Raw genomic sequence first — 21,900 nt, forward strand, 5'->3', positions numbered from 1 at the left:
CACCAACAGAAATCCTTTGTGTCCCTGTGGTTCCCTAGTCATAATAAGCTAAGTCTGTTTTCTTTGTGGCTCTTCCTATCTCCTGAAATAAAGTGTTGCCTTGGTTCTTGTTCACCTGTCTGTCCCTCAGCCCCTCTCAGCACCTGAAAGGTGACCTGTGAAGTCCCTGCCCCCGAGACCCAGGTAGACAGCACACACTTGATGAATGAATTCCTGAGCAAAGAGCTCTTTTCTGATTTCATATTTGTAATAAACCTGATTCATTAACATGTACATACATATGATATCTTAATCCACTTTACGACATCCCACATAGATTCATGAATTTTTAAAATATCTTAAATTTTTTTTGTCAAAACCCGTGTCTCAATTTCTTGTTCAGAAATGCAGTAGCTGCTTTCTGACCTGCCTCAGGGAGGAGAGGGTTCTGACTGCAGACCAGTTCACGCCAGGATGTTGCTCCTGTCCCTAGTCCTTCACAGGCCAGCCCTTTGGCCTCTGGTGGCCAGTTGACCCATGATGCGCCTTCACACCTCATCTCCTGTTCACCAGCCTGGTGTTGCTTCCTGCGTTGGGTACACGGTGCAATACACAGATCCAGTAACATAGAACCCCACACCTGAAACCTATATGTTCATGTTGACCAATGTCACCCGAATGTATTTAATAAATAAAAATATTTTTTAAAACACACACATTAGTTATTTTGCAGATTGAAACTGGTTCAGGGAGATGAAGTGACTGGTCTGAGGTTCCCCAATATTCCCACTGCCCATGATTCTGAATGCCCAGCACTTTCTTGTCTTTCTCCCATTAGACTTCAGTGGTCCTGCCTTTTAAAAATGCAAAGAAGCTAAAAAAAAAAAAAAAACAGCAGGAAGCTTCAAACCTCCTTTTGAAAGCAAACTTTAAGTCAGCAGAGTGGAACATCTTCTCTATCAATGTTTCTTTGCTTTTTGTTCATTCATTTGCCAAATGTTTATTTTACAGACCTATCTAGAACCAACCTTTTCAGTACTGGATCTCCCTCCCAGTAGGTGCCTAGGCCTGTGCTAGGACCAAAGAGTCCCCAGTGCTGAGTGGGAATTCAGCAATCACTTTTGAGTATAATGGCTTGGGTCAATTTCTGGGTCCTCTATTCTGTTCCATTGGTCTATATGTCTGTTCTTGTGCCAGTACCAGGCAGTTTTGAGAACTGTGGCTTGGTAATATAGTTTGATGTCTGGTATTGTGATCCCTCCAACTTTGTTGTTCTTTCTCAGGATAGCTGTGGTTATTTGGGGTCTTATTTTATTCCAGATGAATTTTTGGAGAGTTTGTTCTAGGTCTTTGAAATATGCCATTGGTATTTTAATAGGCATTGCATTGAATCTATAGATTGCTTTAGATAGTATGGATATTTTAATGATGTTGATTCTACCAATTCATGAACATAGTATGTTCTACCATTTGTTTATGTCTTCCTCTATCTCTTTTTTCAATGTCCTGTAATTATCCGAGTATAGGTCTTTTACGTCCCTGGTTAAGTTTATTCCTAGGTATCTTAATTTTTTTGGTGCAATGGTAAATGGGATTGTTTTTTTCTCATTTCCCTTTCTGTGAGTTCATTATTGGTGTATAAAAAGGCCATAGAATTCTGGGTGTTAATTTTGTATCCTGCTACATTGCCAAATTCATTGATTAGGTCTAGTAGTTTTTTGGTGGAGTTTTTGGGCTTTTCTATGTATAATATCATGTCATCTGCAAATAAGGACAGTTTTACTTCTTCTTTCCCAATTTGGATGCCTTTCATTTTTTCTTCTTGTCTGATCACTATGGCTAGTACTTCTAGTACTGTGTCGAACAGGAGTAGTGAAAGTGGGCATCCTTATGTTGTTCCTGTTCTTAGGGGAAATGGATTTAGTTTTTGCCCACTGAGTATAATATTGGCTGTAGGTTTGTCATATAGGATTTTTATTATGTTGAGGTATGATCCCTCTATTCCCACTTTGCTGAGAGTTTTTATCAAGAAAGGGGGTTGGATTTTGTCAAATGCTCTTTCTGCATCGATTGATATTATTATGTGATTTTTGTCTTTCAGTTTGTTTATGTGATGTATCACATTTATTGATTTTCAGATGTTGAATCATCCTTGCCTTCCTGGCATAAATCCCACTTGGTCATGGTGTATGATCTTTCTAATGTATTGCTCAACCTGATTTGCTAGGATTTCGTTGAGGATATTAGCATCTATGTTCATCAAGGGTATTGGCCTGTAGTTCTCTTTATTTGTGGTATCTTTATCTGGTTTTGGGATTAGGGGAATGCTGGCTTCATAGAAAGAGCCTGGAAATGTGTGTTGCTCTTGAATTTTTTGGAATAGTCTGAGGAGGATAGGTTTTAGTTCTTTGAATGCTTGGTAGAACTCCCCTGTAAAGCCACCCGAACCAGGGCTTTTGTTTGCTGGAAGATTTTTTGATCGCTGTTTCAATTTCTTCGGTAGTTATCGACCTATTCAGGTTTTTTGACTCTTCTTGGTTGAGTTTTGGGAGCTTGTATTTTTCTAAGAATATGTCCATTTCATCTAGGTTGTCCATAGAATTTTGTTGGAATAGAGTTGTTTATAGCATTTTTTCATAATTGTATTTCTGTGGGATTGGTTGTTATTTCACCTCTTTCATTTCTGATTTTGTTTATTTGGGTCCTCTCTCTGCTTCTTGGTGAGCCTGGCTAGAGGTTCATCAATCTTGTTTATCCTTTCAAATAACCAGCTCTTGGTTTGTTGATCTTTTGTATTGTTTTTTTTAGTCTCTATGTTGTTTATCTCCACTCTGATCTTTATTATTTCCTTCCTTCTGCTTACACTGGGCTTTTCTTGTTGCTCTTTCTAACCCTTTGAGTTGTAGGGTTAGATAATTTATTACCATTGTTTCTTGTTTTTTGAGGCAGGCCTGTAGAGCTATGAACTTCCCTCTCAAGAATGCTTTCATTGTGTCCCATAGATTTTGGTTTGTTGTGTTTTCATTGTCGTTTGTTGCCATGATGCTTTTTATTTCTTCTTTGATCTCTCTGGTAACCCAGTCATAGTTTAATAGCATGCTATTTAGCCTCCAGGTGTTTGGGGTTTTTTTTATTGTTTTTATTGTAGTTGATTTCTAATTTTATGCCATTGTGATTTGAGATGATGTTTGATATGATTTCTATCTTCTTGAATTTGAAGAGACTTTCCAGTGACCCAATATATGGTCTATCTTTCAAATGACCCATGTGAACTTGAGAAGAATGTATATTCTGTGGCTTTGGGGTGAAATGTTCTGAAGATGTCAATTAATTCCATCTGATCTAGTGCATCATTTAGGATTGATGTTTCTTTGCTGATTTTTTTTGTTTAGAGGATTTGTCCAATGGTGATAGTGGGGTATTAAAGTCCCCTACTATGACTGTATTGCTATCACTCTCTTACTTGATATCCTCCAGAAGTTTTTTTTATGTATTTGGGTTATCCTGTATTGGGTGCGTATATGTTTACCAGAGTTATATTTTCTTGTTATATTGCTCCCTTTAGTATTTTGAAGTGGCCTTCCTTATCCCTTGTTTTGTCCTTCACTTTGAGATCTAATTTGTCATATATAAGTATTGCTACCCCAGCTTTTTTTTCATTTCCATTTGCCTGAAAAATCTTTTCCCATCCCTTCACCATCAGTCTGTGTGAGTTCTTTTTTCTGAGGTGAGTTTCCTGTAGACAGCCGATATATGGGTCATGTTTTCTCATCCACTCAGCTACCCTATGTCTTTTGATTGGGGCATTTAATCCATTAACATTTAAAGTTATTATTGATAGGTATTTGTTTGTGGCCATTTTTATTCTTTACGCCTGTGTTCCTTCTTCATTTCCTATTTCTTCTTTTTACAGCAGACCCTTTAGCATTTTCTTGCGTTGCTGGTTTGGTGGTAATAAACTCCCATAGTCCTTTTTTGTCTGTGAAGCTCCTGATTTCACCCTCAATTTTGATTGATAGCCTTGCTGGGTATAGTATTCTTGGATTCCGACCCTTCCTTTGCATGACTTTGTATATTTCATTCCATTCCCTTCTTGCCTGATGTGTTTCTGTTGAGAAATCAGTCACTAGTCTGATGGGGGATTCTTTGTAGATAACTTTCTGTCTCTGGCCACTTTTAAGATTCTTACTTTGTCGTTGGTGTTTGCCAATTTAATTATAATGTGCCTTGGTGCCGGTCTTTTGGGGTTCATTTTGTTTGGGACCTGTGAGCTTCTTGGATTTGTGTGTTTTCTTTCCTATATCAGGGAAGTTTTCTGTCATTATTTCTTCAAACATGTTTCTCTTCCTTGCTCAGTTTCCTCTCCTTCTGGCACCCCTATTATGTGGACGTTGTTTCATTTCATGTTGTCCCAAAGTTTCCTTAGGCTCTCCTCCTGTTTTTTAAGTTTTTTTTTTTCCTAGATGTTGCTGTGCTTGGGTATTTTTTCCTACCTTGTCTTCTAGCTCACTGATGGCAGTCCTCTGCTTCTTCTAGTCTACTGTTGATGCTTTCTATTGAGTTCTTTATAGCAGCGATGTCATTTTTCATTTCTTCTTGGTTCTTCTTCATTTCCTCTTGGTTCTTACACATATTGTTGAATTTGTCTTCCATTCTTTTCAGCCACCTTATGACCATTTCTCTGCATTCTTTCTCTGACATATTGCTTGCCTCCTTTTTGTTTACTTCCTTTTCTGGTGATGCCTCCTTTTCTTTCGTTTGTGGGCTATTTCTTTGTCTCCCCATGATCTCTCTTCTCCGGGTGTCTGGTTATGTAGCTCTTTCTCTCCATCCAGCTCTGCACACAATTCTCCAAACATCTCTTCTGCACATCCTTTTTCCCCTGGCACTAAGCAGCGGGCACACTGGTAAAATCCGAGGCTGCCTTTTTGCGCCCAATCCAGCTATGGGATAATTTTTAGAGCTCCCTTCTGCCAGCAGCCCTGTGGATCCCCTTCCACACTTACGGATCACCTGGCCCCAAAGGCCGCGGGCTTTGTGGGGCGCAGACTTCCCCGACATGCATTCCTCTCTCCAACCTGGATTGCAGTCCTCACCTTTCCCTATGGGTAGAAACTACAACAAAACAAACAGCTAAACCAAAAAGCACAAATAAAAAACAATCAGAAAAAAGGGGGGCAGAATCTGTAGGGGCAGAGCTCAAATACAGAAAATAAAGTTAAGGAATTGGATGAATAGGTGAAGGACCATGGTGTAGTATAGAGAATGGAGAACAAGAATGAGTGGATAAGAAGAAAAAAAGTTTTAATTACTTATTTTTTTAAAAGGAGAATAGAGAAGAGAGTAGATAGGCCTGAATTAAGGAAGTGAAACTAATTAAAAAATTAGGAGAAGAAAAGAGCGGAGAGGGAGAAAAAATGAATAGCAAAAAAAAAAAAAAAAGAGAAGGGGAAATGGAGTAGGAGTAGGGAAGAGGAAATTAGATATATGAATAAGCCAAGAGAGACTACAGTAATAATAACACATCAATAAAGCAGGTAAAGAAGACCAATTTTTAAAAAGAGATCAAAAGTATGACAGAGAAAAACTAAAGCAGGAAAGAAGAAGAAAAACAGGATACAAAAGGGAGAATTAGGAAGAAAAAAGTGAAAAAAAGAAAAATAAATTAAATAACAATTAAAAATAAAATAACTAATACTAAAATTTTTTTAATTTAAAAGAAAAAATAATAAGTGTTATTTGCTTCAGCCATATTTTAATACCCCAAAGGGGCTAGTTTAGGACCCCACTCTTCTGTTCTAGCTGCCAATTCTGGGCTTCCTGTTAGCTAGTTATGTGCTGACAACTGTCAGGCACTGTCTTTGTGTTGAAGCTCCTAACAATCCACTGCTCTTATGTTTGTGTCTGTCTCCACAGCCTTGGCTGCAAGAAGGTGGGACCAACCAGCCCACTTTGCCAGTCTGCCAGCTCTCAGTCTTAATCACTTGCTTTTGTTGATTTTTAGAGATAGAGGGGAATGGAGAGGGAGAGAGAGATAGAAACATTGATGAGAGAGGAACATCATTGATCAGCTACCTCCCACACACATCCTCACTGGGAATTGAGCCCACAACCTGGGCACATGCCCTGACTGGGAATCAAACTGGAGACTTCTTGGTTCCTGGGTCCATGCTCAACTGCTGAGCCACACCAGTTGGGCCAATCTTTCATTTTTAAAATACTCTCAACATCATTTTTACAAAAGACAGACCAGCCTGACCCCAATTAAGTAAAGAAGCACATATTGCAGAATAAGCAAGTTTGCCTCAAACAAGATCTTTTTTTTTTTTAATTTTTATTTTTCGCTAAAAGTATTACCAAGGGTATTACATAAGTGTCCTTTTTTCCCCCCCGCTCTTGACAAGCCCCTGCCCTCCCTTACACCCCAGTGTCTTATGTCCATTAGTTATAGTTATATGGATGCATACAAGTCCTTCGGTTGATCCCTTTCTCCCCTCCCTCCTGTCCCCCAACCCTCCCTTGGCCTTCCCACTGCAGTCCGACAATCAGTTTGAGGCAGCTCTGCCTCTGTATCTATTATTGTTCAAAAGTTTGTAATGGTCTTAATTATCCATGAATGAGTGAGATCATGTGGTATTTTTCCTTCATTAACTGGCTTGTTTCACTTAGCATAATGCTCTCCAGTTCCATCCATGCTGTTGCAAATGGTAAGAGTTCCTTCTTTTTAACAGCAGCATAGTATTCCATCGTGTAGATGTACCACAGTTTTCTAATCCATTCATCTACTGATGGGCACTTAGGCTGTTTCCAGATCTTAGCTATGGTGAATTGTGCTGCTATGAACATTGGGGTGCATATATCCTTTCTGATTGGTGTTTCTGGTTTCTTGGGATATATTCCAAGAAGTGGGATCACAGGGTCAAATGGGAGTTCCATTTCCAATTTTTTGAGGAACCTCCATACTGTCTTCCGTAGTGGCTGCACCAGTCTGCATTCCCACCAGCAGTGTACAAGTGTTCCTTTTTCTCCACATCCTCTCCAGCACTTGTCGTTTGTTGATTTGTTGATGATGGCCATTCTGACAGGTGTGAGATGGTACCTCATTGTTGTTTTGATTTGCATTTCTCGGATGATTAGTGACTTTGAGCATGTTTTCATATGTCTCTTGGCTTTCTGAATGTCCTCTTTTGAAAGGTGTCTATTTAGATCCTTTGCCCATTTTTTGATTGGATTGTTTATCTTCTTTTTGTTAAGTTGTATGAGTTCCCTATAAATTTTGGGGATTAAGCATTTATCAGATATGACGTTGGCAAATATGTTTTCCCACGAGGTGGGTTTTCTTGTTGTTTTGTTGATGGTTTCTTTTGCTGTGCAGAAGCTTTTTATTTTGATGTAGTCCCATTTGTTCAGTTTCTCTTTAGTTTCAACTGCCCTAGGAGCTGTATCAGTGAAGAAATTGTTTTGGCATAAGTCTGAGATTTTGTTGCCTTTGGATTCTTCTAGAATTTTTATGGTTTCCTGTCGTACATTTAAGTCCTTTATCCATTTTGAGTTTATTCTTGTGTATGGTGTAAGTTGGTGGTCTAGTTTCATTTTCTTGCATATATCTGTCCAATTTTCCCAACACCATTTATTGAAGAGACTATCTTGGCTCCATTGTATGTTCATGCCTCCTTTGTCAAAAATTAATTGAGCATATTGGTTCGGGCTAATTTCTGGACTCTCTATTCTATTCCACTGATCTATATGTCTGTTCTTGTGCCAGTACCAGGCAGTTTTGAGAACAGTGGCTTTCAAACAAGATCTTTAATGACTTCTATCGACCACCCTCCATGTCTCCATTGTGCTGCTGAGTAGCGAGAAGTCAGTATTTGAGACTCCTTAGGTCGTCAGTGTAGAATCAATAGCATTTATTAAACAGGAAGCTATCACCCTTCATGTCTGTATGGGCAGTGGAGGTGAGGAGACAACAGGCAATGGCTCCTTGCTATCAGGGAGGGTGTCCACTATCCCATCCCCCTTCAGTCCCTTGTATCCCTACTGTGCATGGGATGGCAGCAGTGCCAAGGACACCAGCCAGCTTCCTGATTAGTTGCCAGCAGAATCACCCCTGTCTGAAAAGAAGGCCACCTGCAATCCAGAGCGTCCACATTCTTCTGGGAACACATGGCCCCCTGCCCATCGCTTAACAAGGTCCTTCAAACAAAGCCACTTCAGCTGCACACTCTTACAAGCTGTCTGATCTAAAGCAGAAGCCACGTTGAGACTGGAAAGAGGGGCAAAGACGAACAAGAGCTGGTTCCCCACACACCTGTGGCAGGTAAGAATTTGGAGGGATATCCCAGCAGTGAATGTCCCCACTGAGGAGCGAGGGGTTTCAGCCCCAAATCAAACTCCCAGCCGACAGCAGCAGTGTCAGGAAAAAGAGTTCCCATGGTGGCTGGTTGTGAAAATCAGTAGGAACTCAGTCCCGGTGAGATGGAGGGCTGCTATAGGCCCAAGCATCCTCCTAAAGAGCTTGAGCACAGACACACCTGCTCACCAAAACCCGTCCAAAACCCTTCCCTTTCCAGGAAAGGGTCAGGAGTTTGAAAGGCACCAGGCACATGTGGGAGGGACTGAATTGTCCGGCTTCAGGGCGAGGTTCGGTGGAGCAGCTTTCTGCTAGAATAAAGTGATGGCAGGACCCATTGTTCCTTTGTGAGCCCTCTCCCTCACCTCCCACATATACACAGCCTGCAGTTAAAGGCTGGTGCCAAATGTGAGTCTCCATTAACCTGCCCCACACCGGTGGTTCTCTTGCCCCACCCAATTCATAGGCCTGCCAGAATCTCTTTCAGAAGTTAACCCACACAAGCGACCAACCTGGGCCCACACTATGCAGTTTTCTAAAATCTATCACAGGTTCATAAATCCCAAACAAGCAACAGCAGACCTCGGCAGGCCCTGTACCTTTTGCTAAGCAGCCCTAGTGGTAGCCAGCCTCAGTTCACAGCACAACCACTCCCGGGTGCCACTAAACCCAGCACAGGCAACAACCAACCACAGATCACGTTGTAGTCCAACCATGTGGCCCCAGGCTAAACACAAATAGGGGCTGACCTGAACCTGTACCAGAACCCCTCCCAAAAGGCTCTAGTATCAATATGCCTGGTGGCTGTCTTCAGACCACACCGAAGCACCACCCACGTAGCGCCAAAAAGGAAACACCAAAAGGTGAACATGGCCGGCACCGGCCATGCTCAAATGAATCCCACTCAAATTCCACACAACAGCTGTCCACTGTAGTGATGACAAGTCTTCAAAAGCAGTAACCCTGAGTGTCAGTTCCACCAACACATGTGCCAACAGCAGTCGGGGCTCAACTACCACAGGAAAGCACACAAAATCCACTGGTGGGACACCCTTGGAGATTTGCTTAGGAAATCAGGGAGACTGTGCCACTAGGACTCACAGGACACCTACTACATAAGGCTGCTCTGCCCAGCCCAGAACACATAGCAGATCTACCCAATATATAGAAAGAGACACAGGGTGGCAACCAAAATGAAGAGAAAAAGAAATATGTCCCGAATGAAAGAAAAGGACAAAACTCCAGAAAGAGGACTCAACAATGGGGACAAGCAATCTACCAGATGCAGATTTCAAACACCGCTCATAAGGATGATCAGCAAACTTAGGGGAAGAACAGATGATCTCAGTGAGAACTTAAACAAAGAGATAGGAAATGTAAAAAAGGAGACAGAAAACATGAATGAGAACCAGTCAGAAATAAAGGGTACAATGACTGAAATGAAGAATACATAGGAATCAATCAACAACAGATTAGATGAAACCCGAGGACTGAATCAATGATATGGAAGTCAAAATAACAGAACACACACAAAGAGAAAAGAAAAAAGAACTCCCCCCGCCTCGCCGAAACCTGTTTGGCTCAGTGGATAGAGCTTTTGCCTGTGGACTGAAAGGTCCCAGGTTCGATTCCGGTCAAGGGCATGTACCTGGGTTGCTGGCGCATCCCCAGTAGGAGATGTGCAGGAGGCAGCTGATCGATGTTTCTGGTTCTCTATCTCTCTCCCTTCCTCTCTGTAAAAAATCAATAAAATATATTTAAAAAAAAAAAAAAAAGAACTCCCCCCTAAAATGTGGGTGGTTTCAGGGACCTCTGGGGCAACATCAAGAGTAACAACATTCACACCACAAGGGTAAAAGAAGGAGAAGAGAGTCAACGGATTACAAACCTACTTGCAGAAATAATGATGGAAAACTTCCCTAACCTGGTGAAAGAAATAGACATACAAGTCCAGGAAGTGCAGAGTCCCCCCCAAAAAAAATGAACCAAATGAGGCCCATGCCAAGACACATCATATAATTAGCATGCCAAATGTTAGACAGAGAATCTGAAAAGCGCACTAAAAGAAAAGCAGATAGTAATGTAAACCAGAGCTCCCATAAGACCATTAGCTGATTTCTCAACAGAAACTTTGCAGGCCAAAAGGGATTGACACAAATATTCAAAGTGACAAATATCAAGGACCAACAATCAAGATTACCAAGCAAGGCTATCATTTAGAATCAAAGGAAAGATAGAGATCTTCCCAGATAAGAAAAAACCGAAAGAGTTCATCACCACCAAACCAATATTATGAGAAATGATAAAGGGACTTCTTTAATAAGATGAAGAAGAAAAAAGAGGTAAAATATAAATAATAAAATGGTAATAAAATGGTAATACCTATCAATAACCCTAACTCATAAATACAGAGAACAAACTGATGGCTGCCTGATGGGAGGGGGGTTGCATGGAGTGGATGAAAAAGCCGAATGGATTAAAAAGCACAAATTGACATTTATGAAACAGTCGTAGGGGTGTAAAGTACAGCTTAGGGAATACAGTCAATAATATTGTAATAACTATATATACTGTCAGATGGGTGCAGCACTTCCCAGATGGATCACTTTGTGAGTGATAGAAATGTCTAACCACTATGTAACACATCTGAAAGTAATATAATATTGAATATGAACTGTAATTGAGAAATTTTTAATTTAAGTTAGAAATGAAGAAAATAAATAAATATTTTTGTTTAAACCACTCTGTCGTATTCAGTGTAGCAGCCTGAGCAGATAAAGACATAGAGAATACATAGGATGGGACAGTATACATATTTTTGGGGTTGTAGGGGTAGTGACAAGAGAAGATGAGGAGATGCAACATTAAAAAGATGATACATTTTCTAGAGTTGATGAAGAATGTGTATTGTCAGTTAATGAAGCAAAAGAGGTCAGGAGGAGGATAGAGAATATTTTAACCTGAACCCAGCTACACTTCTTAAAACAGTAGAACTCAAAAGACAATCTCAAAATCAGTGAGCAAGTAAGATGATCACCTACAAAGTAAGGATTATTCAAATGATGGCATGATTTTCAATAGCAATTACAAAAAGCATATTAGATGCTTTAGGTGATCATCTTACTTGCTCACTGATTTTAATCCTCAGGTGAGGATTAAAAAATAAAACAATAAATAAATAAATAAAATATTCAAATGAAATATTTGAACACCCACATTCATTGCTACATTTTTTTTTTGCAATAGTCAAGAGAAACCCCAATGTCCATCAGCAGATGAAAAGGTAAAGAAATGTGGTCTGTACAAACCAAGAGCTTTGAAAACAAGGAAAGTGAGTCACACGAGGATGAGCCTTTAGGACATTACGTTAAGTAAAATAAGCAAGTCACAAAAGAACAAATACTGCTGTGATTCTACTCACGTTAAGTATTTAAAGTAGTCAAGTCAAAGGTAGAACATAGAAAGGTGGTTGTCAAGGTCTGGGGAAGAAGGTAGGAGAATTGGTGTCTAATCTGTATAGAGATCCAAGGTTGAAAAATGATAATTTTCTAGAAATCTGTGACACAGCAATGCAAATGTAGTTGACACCACTGAAGTGTACATGTAAAAATGGTAAAGATGGTTTAAAAAAAAAAGAATCATAAGCATACATTTCCATAACATAGATTGTGAACAGATTTGTAGATATAACACCAAACACCAAAGCAACACAAGAAAATAAATAAATAAATTGGGCTTCATTAGAAGTTAAGACTTTTTTCCTTCCAAAGACACTCCCAAGAAAGTAAAGGACAGCCCACAAAATGGGAGAATTTAGTGGAAACCATATCTCTGGGAAGACTCTTACCTAGAATATATAAAGAACTCTTACAGCTCAATAATAAAAGCCAAACCAACTAAACGTTGGCAAACGATGAGGGCACATTGTTCCATAGAAGATGTACACGTGGCCAGAAGCAGAGGAAAGATGCTCAACATCAGGGAAACGCAATCTCCATCCGCAATGAGATGCCGCTCCGAGTCACAAGGGTGGTGACAGGTCGGTCCTATGTGACTGGGATTTCCCCAGGATGCCAGGGCTTCCTCCAGGGGATTGATTCCACGCGGAGAAGGAGGAAGTCTCTGCAGCCAAACCTGCCTGGTGCCTCCCAGGCTGTCCCAGTTCCTGGTGTGGGACCTGCACTCAGTACCCTGACCTTCCCAGCTGCACTTTCCTCACAGAAAAACGGGAAAAGAACTCACTCCCAGGCTCTCTAAGGGAGGAGGTAATATTACAATATTACTCCCCCTTCCACCCATTCTCAGCCCCATCAGGACCTACAAGGAAGAGAAGCAGCAGAGAGCGCTGAGCACACAGGGAGCACCTTCTCCATATGAGCATCGTGATTTCCCCGGAGGAGTGATGGGAGTGCATTGCCGTTTCCACAGATTCTACTTCAGTCACTAGGAGCGCAGTCCTGCTTCCTGCCTTATGCACTGCCCTCCAGGGTGTCATGTCAAGTTTATTTTCCATTCATTTATTACAAACCCAGTTCATTTTATTTATGTCTGCAGAACTGCCTGTAATAAGTTTGTAATAAAGAAGGTTGGCTGCAGGGAAATATGAAACACTTCTTCCCTTTTCTCCCCATTGCACCTACCGTAGTATTTTCCAAACGCTAATGTGCAAATCTCTCCAGGATTCCACGTACCCCATGGACTTGGCCTTGCCCACGATTCAAGCAGCAATAGGCCTCCAGTCGGCCCCACTGTGCAGGTTCCAGGGAGATTTCGGGGTTCCCAGGGCTCTGAGGTGGGGGCAGCCCAGGCTCTGCCTCCCCCTGGGAACTGTTCATCCAAAAAATGACTCAAAGGCAGAAACAGCAGGCGAGTGAGGACAGACGCAGAGACACCTGGGGCCAGGTGAGAACCTAATGATAGTGACAGGGCACACAGGGGTGGAGCAAGTGTGTTCCCTTCAAACACAACTCAGTGCTCCTGACACCTTGGAGGAGGGGGAGCGGTTACCCTGTTTCACCACCAAGACCCTGAAAGCAGAGAATTTGCAGGACTAATTCGCACCAGCGACTGAGGGTCCAGGCTCTGGCCGTCACCCACACATTTGCATCCAGGGCCTGCCACCCAGGCAGGGACACATCGGGGCTCATGGGGAGGATGCTCACCCGGGAGGGGAGGCGGCTTCTGGACCAGCCCCAAGACACACAGAGTCTGGCACAACCTCCAAGCCCGTTTCTCTGTTTGAGACCCAGCTGGACAGGGAGGGGGCAGCCGCCCGGGAAGGACGGGCCCAGGTGAGAAGTCTCCTCCACAAAGTGCCCAGGAGGCTGGGAGAGTGGGTGCTGCCCGCCACACGGGACAAGGGAAGGCAGCAGAGGACCTGAGGGCTGACCTGCGATTTTGTGAGAGGGGGTTAGGGCCCTGACATGAGTCCATTCTCGCCCGAGCTCTTTGTGGGGGCAGCAGAGGGCCAGGCCTCCTTTCACTGCACAGCTTCAGCCCCATCCCATCGCTGCTGCCGGACCACCGCCCGGGGCCACAGCTTTGCAGGCTGGGTGGGCTGGGGCCTTGCTTGGGAGCCTCAGCCGTCCCACCCAACCTGAGCACAGGGCAGGAATCAGACTTGAACTTGGGGAAGAGGCAATGGCCAGGAGGCAGGGGTGAGGGCCAGAGCGTGGCCACGTGGGAGCAGAGCTGGGACAGGCAGTTCTGCAGACAGGGGTCTCCTCCTGGCTCAGCTCCGTCCCTCACTGCTGGCTTATCTCACTCTTACATCCGGGCCGGGTCCCTGCTTTGTCTGTGTGGTCGGTAGCAGTGCCCACAGCCGGTGACGGGGCCCCTCCCTCAGCCTGGATCTCAGCTGCCACCAGCCCTGGGGCCACACACACCTGGGCCCCTGCCGCCCCTGCTGGTCGAGCTTGTGAAAGGGCCCCACAGGTTGTGAGTAGTTCCTGTTTCCCACGCGGATGTAAATCTGCATCAGCATCTATCACACAAGAGTCCAGCCCTGGTTGGGAGGGAAGGGACAGCAGTTGTGGGCGTCCTTGAATCCCCGTTCTCCCTGAGCCCCGTCCCCCAGCCACAGCACAGGGGTCCTCCTCCCCCAGCTGGACAGGATCGTCCCACACAGAAATCCCCAAGGGACTTGGTATCCTCCCCACCCTCTGCCATTCCCCGTGTACCCACCTTTAACAGGCTTGTCGCCATTACTCTCCTGTCACCCCCTTGTTCCAGATTCGCCTCCACCCCCCTTCACTTTCAATCACCCACTGAGACAGAGGATGCTCCTCCTGCAGGAGGCCCATGGGGGACAGGTGCCCCTGAGGCCCAGCCTTTCCCTCTCGGGTCAGGGCACAGCCTGGCCTTGGGAGCAGAAGTGATGGGAGGGGTCCCTGGGCATTAGAGAGCTCTGTGCTGCCAGGAGCAGGAAGAGGTCCCTGTCAATCAGGAGGAGGGACTGAGGGTCCCCTGTGGATGCAGAGCGCCCAGTACCTCCCACATCCTCCCTTCCTCTCAGGTCCCCTCTCCAAGGAGCAGTGCAGACCCGAGTACAGACACAGCGGCCCCCAGAGCATTTTCAAACAAAATTATCTTTATTCATAACAGACCCACAATGTCCCAAAGGTGCTACTCCTACCCCCACCCCCACCCTCATGGTCCTGTCCTCCCTCCTACCCCTACCTCAGACCCACCCCCACCCTAAGGGTCCTGCCCTCCCACCTACCCCCACCCCAGGCCCCCCCCCACCCTAATGGTCCTGCCCTCCCTCCCCAGGCCCAGCCCTACCCTAATGGCCCTGCCCTCCCTCCTACCCCCACCCCATACCCAACCCTGCCCTAAGGGTCCCGCCCTACCTCCTGCCTCCCACCCTCCCATGTCAGTGGAGCAGCAGGATCAGCCCTGCGATGAGAAGGAGCCCTTGGCTCCTCTGGGGGACAGCCAGGCCCCATGCAGTGTGGGCCCCTCGGGGCGCTGGCAGTGGGGGGCACACCCCTCTGCTCCATCCTGGCTGCAGTGCCGCTTCCTCCCACTCCCTGGGTCAGACGGGTCACACTTCCTCTTGCGAGGCTGTGAGGAGGGCACCAGCCCCAGAGCCAGTGCTGGCCGCCCACAGACCCCGAGGTCGGCCCCTGGGCGGGGGGTCTTCTCAGCATGGACGGGGCCTCCCCCCAGAGCCCGCTTCTGAGACTTGGATGCTGCAGGTGCCGCTCGGCTGAGGCCTCGTCTCTGAAGGGACTCGGACTGGGCCGCACCCCGGGGCCCCCGACCTCCAGGGCAGGCCAGGCCCGAGGCGGGCACAGGACTCAGAGAGAGCGTGCAGGGCAGCAGGCGGCCGGGAGAGGCCCAGAGGAAGGCCAGGCTGCAGAGATCCTCGTCCTCCTCACGGGGCCTGTCAGATGGCCCGCGAGTCTCCCTGACAGGAGAGGCCTCTCTGGGGACGCAGGCCTCCCTGGGGCCCAGTGCACAGTCAGCAGGCCCATGGCCCTGGGGAGCAGAGGGGGGGCATCGAGCCCGCAGTGGTGGATGCTCCTGACGCCCCGCAGAGACAGCAAAGGCCTGGGGCCTGGGCCAGTGGGCGCCTGCTGGGCCGCGCCTTTGCTGGTCCTTGAAGTCAGTCTCTGGTGGGCAGGCTTTGTCACTGACCCCCAGCTTGGGGCCATGGTCATGCCTCTGGGCATCTTGGCAGGTCGCAGACTCAGAAGGACTTGAGTCCCACAGGGGAGCACTGTGACTCGGGGGTGCCTGCACGCCCTCCTCCTTGGAGGCCAGGACTTGCTTCTCTACCAGCTGGGAGGAAGAAGGGACAGTGACTGGCGCTGCTCACATGTGAGAGGAGGAGGAGCGTGGGTGACAGGACAATGGCACGGGTGGGGGGCAGGGGAGGCGGGGGGAGGGGAGTGGGAGGTGACAAAGTGACTGGAATCCACCGCAGTCATGTGTCTCTACTCTGTCCCCTGTGCCATATTCCCAGCTTTGTGGCCCCTCCCCTTCTGGGCTCCCACCCCCTCCTCTCTGTAGCCCTCTCCTTTCTGTTGTCCTGCCCTGCTCCCACCCAGGACTGGCCCCTCGGCATGCGGTGCCTGCAGGCAGGGGTGGCGTGGACACAGGCATGTGTGTCCTGGTTCTGGGCTGCTCCCTGCCCTGGTTTACCTGGGTGTGCCCTTCCTGGCTCCCTGAAGGCCTCCCACCCCGATCAACCTCCCTTCCTCCCTGACTCACTAGGGCCTTTCCCTCCTCTAACTCCCCTGGGGTCCCTGGATGCTATGGCTCACTTGGGTACCCCCTCCCATCTCCCTAATGTCTACCCTCCCCTAGCTCACCTGGGCAGCAGTCAGCCCTTCTTCCTGCTCCAACTCCTCAGCTAGGGCCAAGGGATCCTGCTGTGTGTCTGGCGAAATTATTTGTTCCATGAATTGGAGGTCAATGACCTCCTCCACCTGGGACAGAAGGAAGCGGCTGTGAGCCCCTTGGCAGGGAGCAAACTGGGAGTCAGTGGGGCCTGGAGCACAAGTGGGAAAGCCAAGACCCACCCGGCCTCCTGCTCAGGTGGGTGTTTTACTCCATCATGGTCATCAGGTGCACACACACACACACACACACACACACAACACACACGCACATACATGCACATACACACACAGGCACACCCACATGAACACAGCACACACCACACACACACACACAAAGCGCACACATGCACACAGACACACACACTCGCACGTGCCCAGCTCAGGAACAAAGAGCAGAGCCCAATCCCATCAGCCTGGGAGAACCCGGGTCTGGGTGCTGCAGCGCCACCCTCTGGGATCTTATAGACCCGGAGCTGCCAGCCAGCCCACCTGGGTGACAAAGTCTTCCTGGGAGCACAGGTGGTCCAGGTAGCTCAGGAGATCTTCATCCTGCAGCCACTCCATTTCTTCATCTTCCCATCCTCCACCTGGCGCCCCCATGGGCAGCTCATCCATGATGTCCATGTCCTCCTGCTCGGCCTCAGGGGGGATCCCATTGTGGGACTCAGTCTCCCGGGGCAGCGGGGCTGTGAGGGCGCACTGGGCGCTGGGTACAGCCTTCCTGGTAGTGCGAGCTGGGCAGAGAGGGAAGAGGAGGGACCGTGAGGGGATAAAACTCCCACCTCCGGGGCATGCGATGCTGAGGGCAGTGTTCGGGGCATTAATATGGGTGCGGCTGGGTCGGGACACCTGAAGCCTGTGGCTATGTGAGGGGAGAGGCCAGAGGGGAGCACCCAAGAGAGTCATGTGTGAGGACGTGTGGAGCCACCGAATCTCCAAGGGGCCCCGCAGCCAGCCCGCTTCTCAGCCGACTTCATGTGGGGCCTTTGACAGGGAGCGGGGAGAGGGGATGAGAAAGTGGACCAGGTCCAGACCCCATTCAGACAAAGGGCCGCTGAGGCCCAACTCTCAGGGCTGTTTCCCTTGAAAGACCAAAGCCCCCCTGAAGGCGAAGGGCCCCTATGGGTGGGACAGTGGCCAGCCCTAGGCCCTGTTGCCTTTGGCCATAGGCTCCCATGGGAACGTGCTGGCCTACCTGGCTGCCCGCCCACCGCTGGGGCTGGGGGCCCCCGAGGAGCAGGTCTCGGTGGGGCAGGAGGGGGCTGGGTCTGCGCCCCCTTCTTCAACTGCAACTTCTGAAACTGCATCTGCTCCTCTGCCTCAAACTCCATGAACCTGGGGGTGAGGGGGACACAGCTGTGCTGAGAAGGAGGCCCCGGGAGCCCAGAAAGGCTGCAGCGGGTGGCGGGACGGGAGAGCCAGGGCCTTGGGGCTGTCAGGGCCCAGACACTGGGGAGGCAGGAGGCTGGCTGAGCACACTCCTGCACAGCCCCTCTGGCTGGAGTCTGCCCACGGGGCGGGCACCTCCCCCAGCCTGTCCTGAGCCTTCATGTCCAGCCCAGGACGGGTCAGGGTCAGAGGAGGGGGGAGCTCCCTGGGAGGTGGGACAGAAGCACCCACGCTCTGAAGCTGAGGGAGAGGCTTCCCCAGGAGAGAAGGGCCTCTGGGCAGCGGGGACCCCGTCCTGAGTGACACCCTCCCACCACCCTCCTCTCTGATGAGACCTCACAGCTGGACCAAGCCCAGTAATCAGCCACACCCCCACCCCCAGCTGTGGGGACCAAGGACTCACTTTTCTGCCATCTCGAAATAGACCCTCTGGTCAGAGTTGCTCTTGTTCTGCCATTCCTGCATGGCCTGCCCTATTCCCTCCTGCAGCGTCATGGTGGGCCTCAGGCGGGACAGGGACCGGAGTGCTGGCCTGTAATGCCTCAGGGTCAGTCATGGCTGCAGCCTGGCCTCCACCTGCCTGCCCACCCCAGCTCAGTGGCGCCAGGTTCCCACCCCCACCCGGCAGGACTGAGCACCGGCAGGTGAGGGAAGAGGCGTCTGTGTGCAAAGACAAGCCTTCCAGCTGCTGTTGTCATGGCCTCACATTCACACCAGCCCATGAACCAGGACTGGAGGCTGACCCTACACTCACACCCATCGCTGGGACCCCACCCTCAGACCTGCCCTCCAGCATCCTGGGATTAGCCAGCCTGCAAGTCCCTCCCAGCTCCTCTGATGTGAAAGCTCCAGGCGCGCCCCCTGCCCTGCCCAGTGCACTCACATGAGGAAGCAGCAAAGAGCTCCCGCATCAGGACTCTGGGGAAGGTGCCCCCGGGCCAGGGCCTTGAAGCACTGCCACCGACGGAAGTCCTCATACACACTCTCGGGGTTACAGGCATCATCCAGAGAGGCCTTGGACTGGGAGCCGGCCAGGCCACCCTCCCTGGAAGCCGTGTGTGGCCGTGGTCCAGGATCCACTCGGGGGACGATGGGGGCCAGCTGGGCAACTGGTGGTGGAGCATGAGGAGGAAGGCCGGGACACCAGCCTCCATCGCCAGCCTGGGTGCCCCCAAAAGCCGAGGGGGGCATAATCGCCTCCACCTCAGTGGCTTCCAAGAAGAGGGGTGCAGGACACACAGCACCCCCACAGATGGCACCTGGAGCACTCCCGTTGAGGGGGGCCTGAGTCAGGACAATGGTCTGAGTCTGGGAGGGCTGTGGTCGTCCCCCTTCTGACCTGACCTGGTCCATGATGTTACAAGCCCCAGGCCCAACGGGGCCTTGACCAGCACCTCCTGCCACCAGAGGTGTCCTGGGCAAAGCGGGCAGCACCAGGGGGTGGCCAGGAGGGAATGACGGGGTCTTGAGGGGCGGCAGGTGCTGCTCCCAAGGTGGCCGGTGTGCGGGGCCAGTAGTGGGCGGGGGAAAGGGCTGTGCTGTGAAAGGAGTGATGGGGGCACCGGGCTTCAGGGTCACATCCGCTCCCAGCGCTGCAGATGCTGTTGAGACAAAGGAAAGGGTGAAGGGAGGAGGAGAACCAGCAAACAGCACTGAGGTGCTCTGGGCCCCTGTAGCCACTGGGGAATCAGAGCAGTGAGTCTCCCAGGGGAGGGCCATTGGGATGGGCAAACTGCGGAGGTGGCAGATGTCCTCAGGTCATTGTCACCCTCTGACCTCCTTTTGGGAATTACTCCACTGGAGAGCTTGCTCCCCAGCGCCAAGGCTCCCTGACCACTGTCTGCGAGAAGAAACGGCCCCAGCCAGCGCTGACCCTGAGAGCCGCCCTAAGGATTCCCTGGCACCGACCCTGCCAGCCTCAGGGCATGGCCCTGGGCAGCAGTCTGCTCTGGGGGAAATGACCCCTGGCAGACCCACTCCTGTAGTGACCGTCTCTAAGGTAAGTTCTAGGCACCCAAAGGGCCTCTGAGAACAGGCCGTGTCTGAAATATCAGGGCCCCATCTGCTCCTCTGTCTTCCCTTTTTTCAACAAAATCGCCCCTTTCTGTCCTGGGCTTGCACAACAACACAGAAACACTTGAGTAATGTCTCTCCACAAGAAGGCACAGGAGCCCTGATCTGACCCTTGAACGCACTGACCAGCATGCACATGTGTGTCAGAACCAACAGTGAACACTCAACACGGGCCAGGTCCTGCCACTCGGCCCCAGCGCTCAGACCAGTGATGGCGAACCTATGACAGGGGTGTTAGAGATGACACTCGAACTCATTTTTTTGGTTGATTTTTCTTTGTTAAATGGCATTTAAATATATAAAATGAATATCAAAAATATAAATCTTTGTTTTACTATGGTTGCAAATATCAAAAAGTTTCTATATGTGACACAACAGCACCAGAGTTAAGTTAGGGTTTTCCAAAATGCTGACACGCCGAGCTCAAAAGGTTCGCCATCACTGGCTCAGAATAATGGCCCCTCAGGAGCTTGTCATTTCACAGCCAGCAATGGCTGCAGAGGGTTAGAGAAGGGTCAGGGAATGTGGCAAAGTGGGGCTGTTGGTAGGGTTTCCAGAAACTTCCATAGCTGCTGTCCTGTTAGATGGGTCATGGGACTGCAGACTGTGTGAGGTCCCCCCCCTTCCAGCTCCCAACAGTGGAAAGTGAAGGCCAGTAGGAAGCAGGTGTGAGCAGGTGACAGTGGGACACAGTTGTCTGAACAAATCCCCGCTCAGAGGAACTCGAGCAGACCTAGTCCAGGAGAGCAGGCTGCACACTGCGTGCCCCTAATTCCTCAGGACAGGCGGCCTCGGACATTTACTACTGACACAGGCCATGGTCTTCCTGTCCCTGTGCACTCCCCTTCCCCTTTAAAAAAGAATCCGCCTTCACAGATGTACCACGGAACACCACGCAGGCTCCACATCTGTTTTCTGTCGCTGAAGCAGGGACATGGACTATGAGCAAACCCTTCATCTCAAAGGTAAAGGGCAGGGCAGAGGGTGCGCCATGAGATGCTCGACAAGAGGAAGTCGGTCTGAAGACCTGGGTGGCCACAGGGGGAACGATTCGGGACAGCTCAGGGAACCGGGCCCTCTCTTGGTGGAAGTTACCCGGCCGCCCTGCCCCTGTGGAATCCAAGCCACCAAGCAGCTCCCTGGGCTGAGGAGGAGCGAGCTCTGGGCCAGAAGCAGGGGAGAAGCTCTGGGCTGCAGCAGTTGGAGGACCTTCCAGCCCAGCCCTCGGGGAGGACATTTCATTGTGGACTTGGCCATAGGCAGCCCCACTGGACAGCTTTCTGGCTAAACCCTCCCATGGCCCCCATTAGCTCTAGTGAACTCAGGTCAAGTCCCTTAGAAAGATACTGCGGGGCAAGCTCCAGGTGCCCCAAGAACAGCACACAGGACTAGGCTTTCCCGTGACCACACTGTGCCACCCCCACATCGCCCACTATTCCCCACACACACGTGGGAGTGGCTTGTCTCCCCTCTGGGAAGAACCCACGTGCCTGCTGCCGTCCTTTCTCCACACCCAGGCATTTCCCTGAGCCACCCTGACCCACCTCTAGGAGCCCTCCTGCCAGTGCCCTCACAGGTTCCCATTGGCTCCCAGCCTCCCAGGTGACAGGTGCTTGGAGGTCCAGTGCTCTCTCCCTCCCCTACTTCAGTCAAACCGTGTTTCCCCAGTGTCACAGTTTAACCCCAAGTTTTGAGGGACATCTCGGTGTTTAAAACATCCCCCCTCCAATCTATAGGCTTACCTCCTACTGAAGCCAT

General features: G+C 49.1%; 1 protein-coding gene across 1 annotated transcript; it reads right to left on the reverse strand.

Annotated features, from left to right (window-relative positions):
- Positions 1 to 15,223: 15,223 nt before the first annotated feature.
- LOC138998935 (NUT family member 2G-like) lies at positions 15,224 to 21,900 on the reverse strand. Its single transcript, XM_070400975.1, has 7 exons — positions 21,885 to 21,900; positions 18,953 to 19,670; positions 18,473 to 18,601; positions 17,876 to 18,015; positions 17,170 to 17,414; positions 16,651 to 16,767; positions 15,224 to 16,117 (listed from the first exon to the last, which is right to left on the reverse strand). The coding sequence occupies exons 1-7, from the start codon at positions 21,898 to 21,900 to the stop codon at positions 15,224 to 15,226; spliced, it is 2,259 nt and encodes a 752-aa protein (XP_070257076.1).

This window comes from Myotis yumanensis, unplaced genomic scaffold (genome assembly GCF_028538775.1).
Source record: "Myotis yumanensis isolate MYYU_CA2020_CCGP unplaced genomic scaffold, mMyoYum1.0.hap1 SCAF_21, whole genome shotgun sequence".
NCBI lineage: Eukaryota > Metazoa > Chordata > Mammalia > Chiroptera > Vespertilionidae > Myotis > Myotis yumanensis.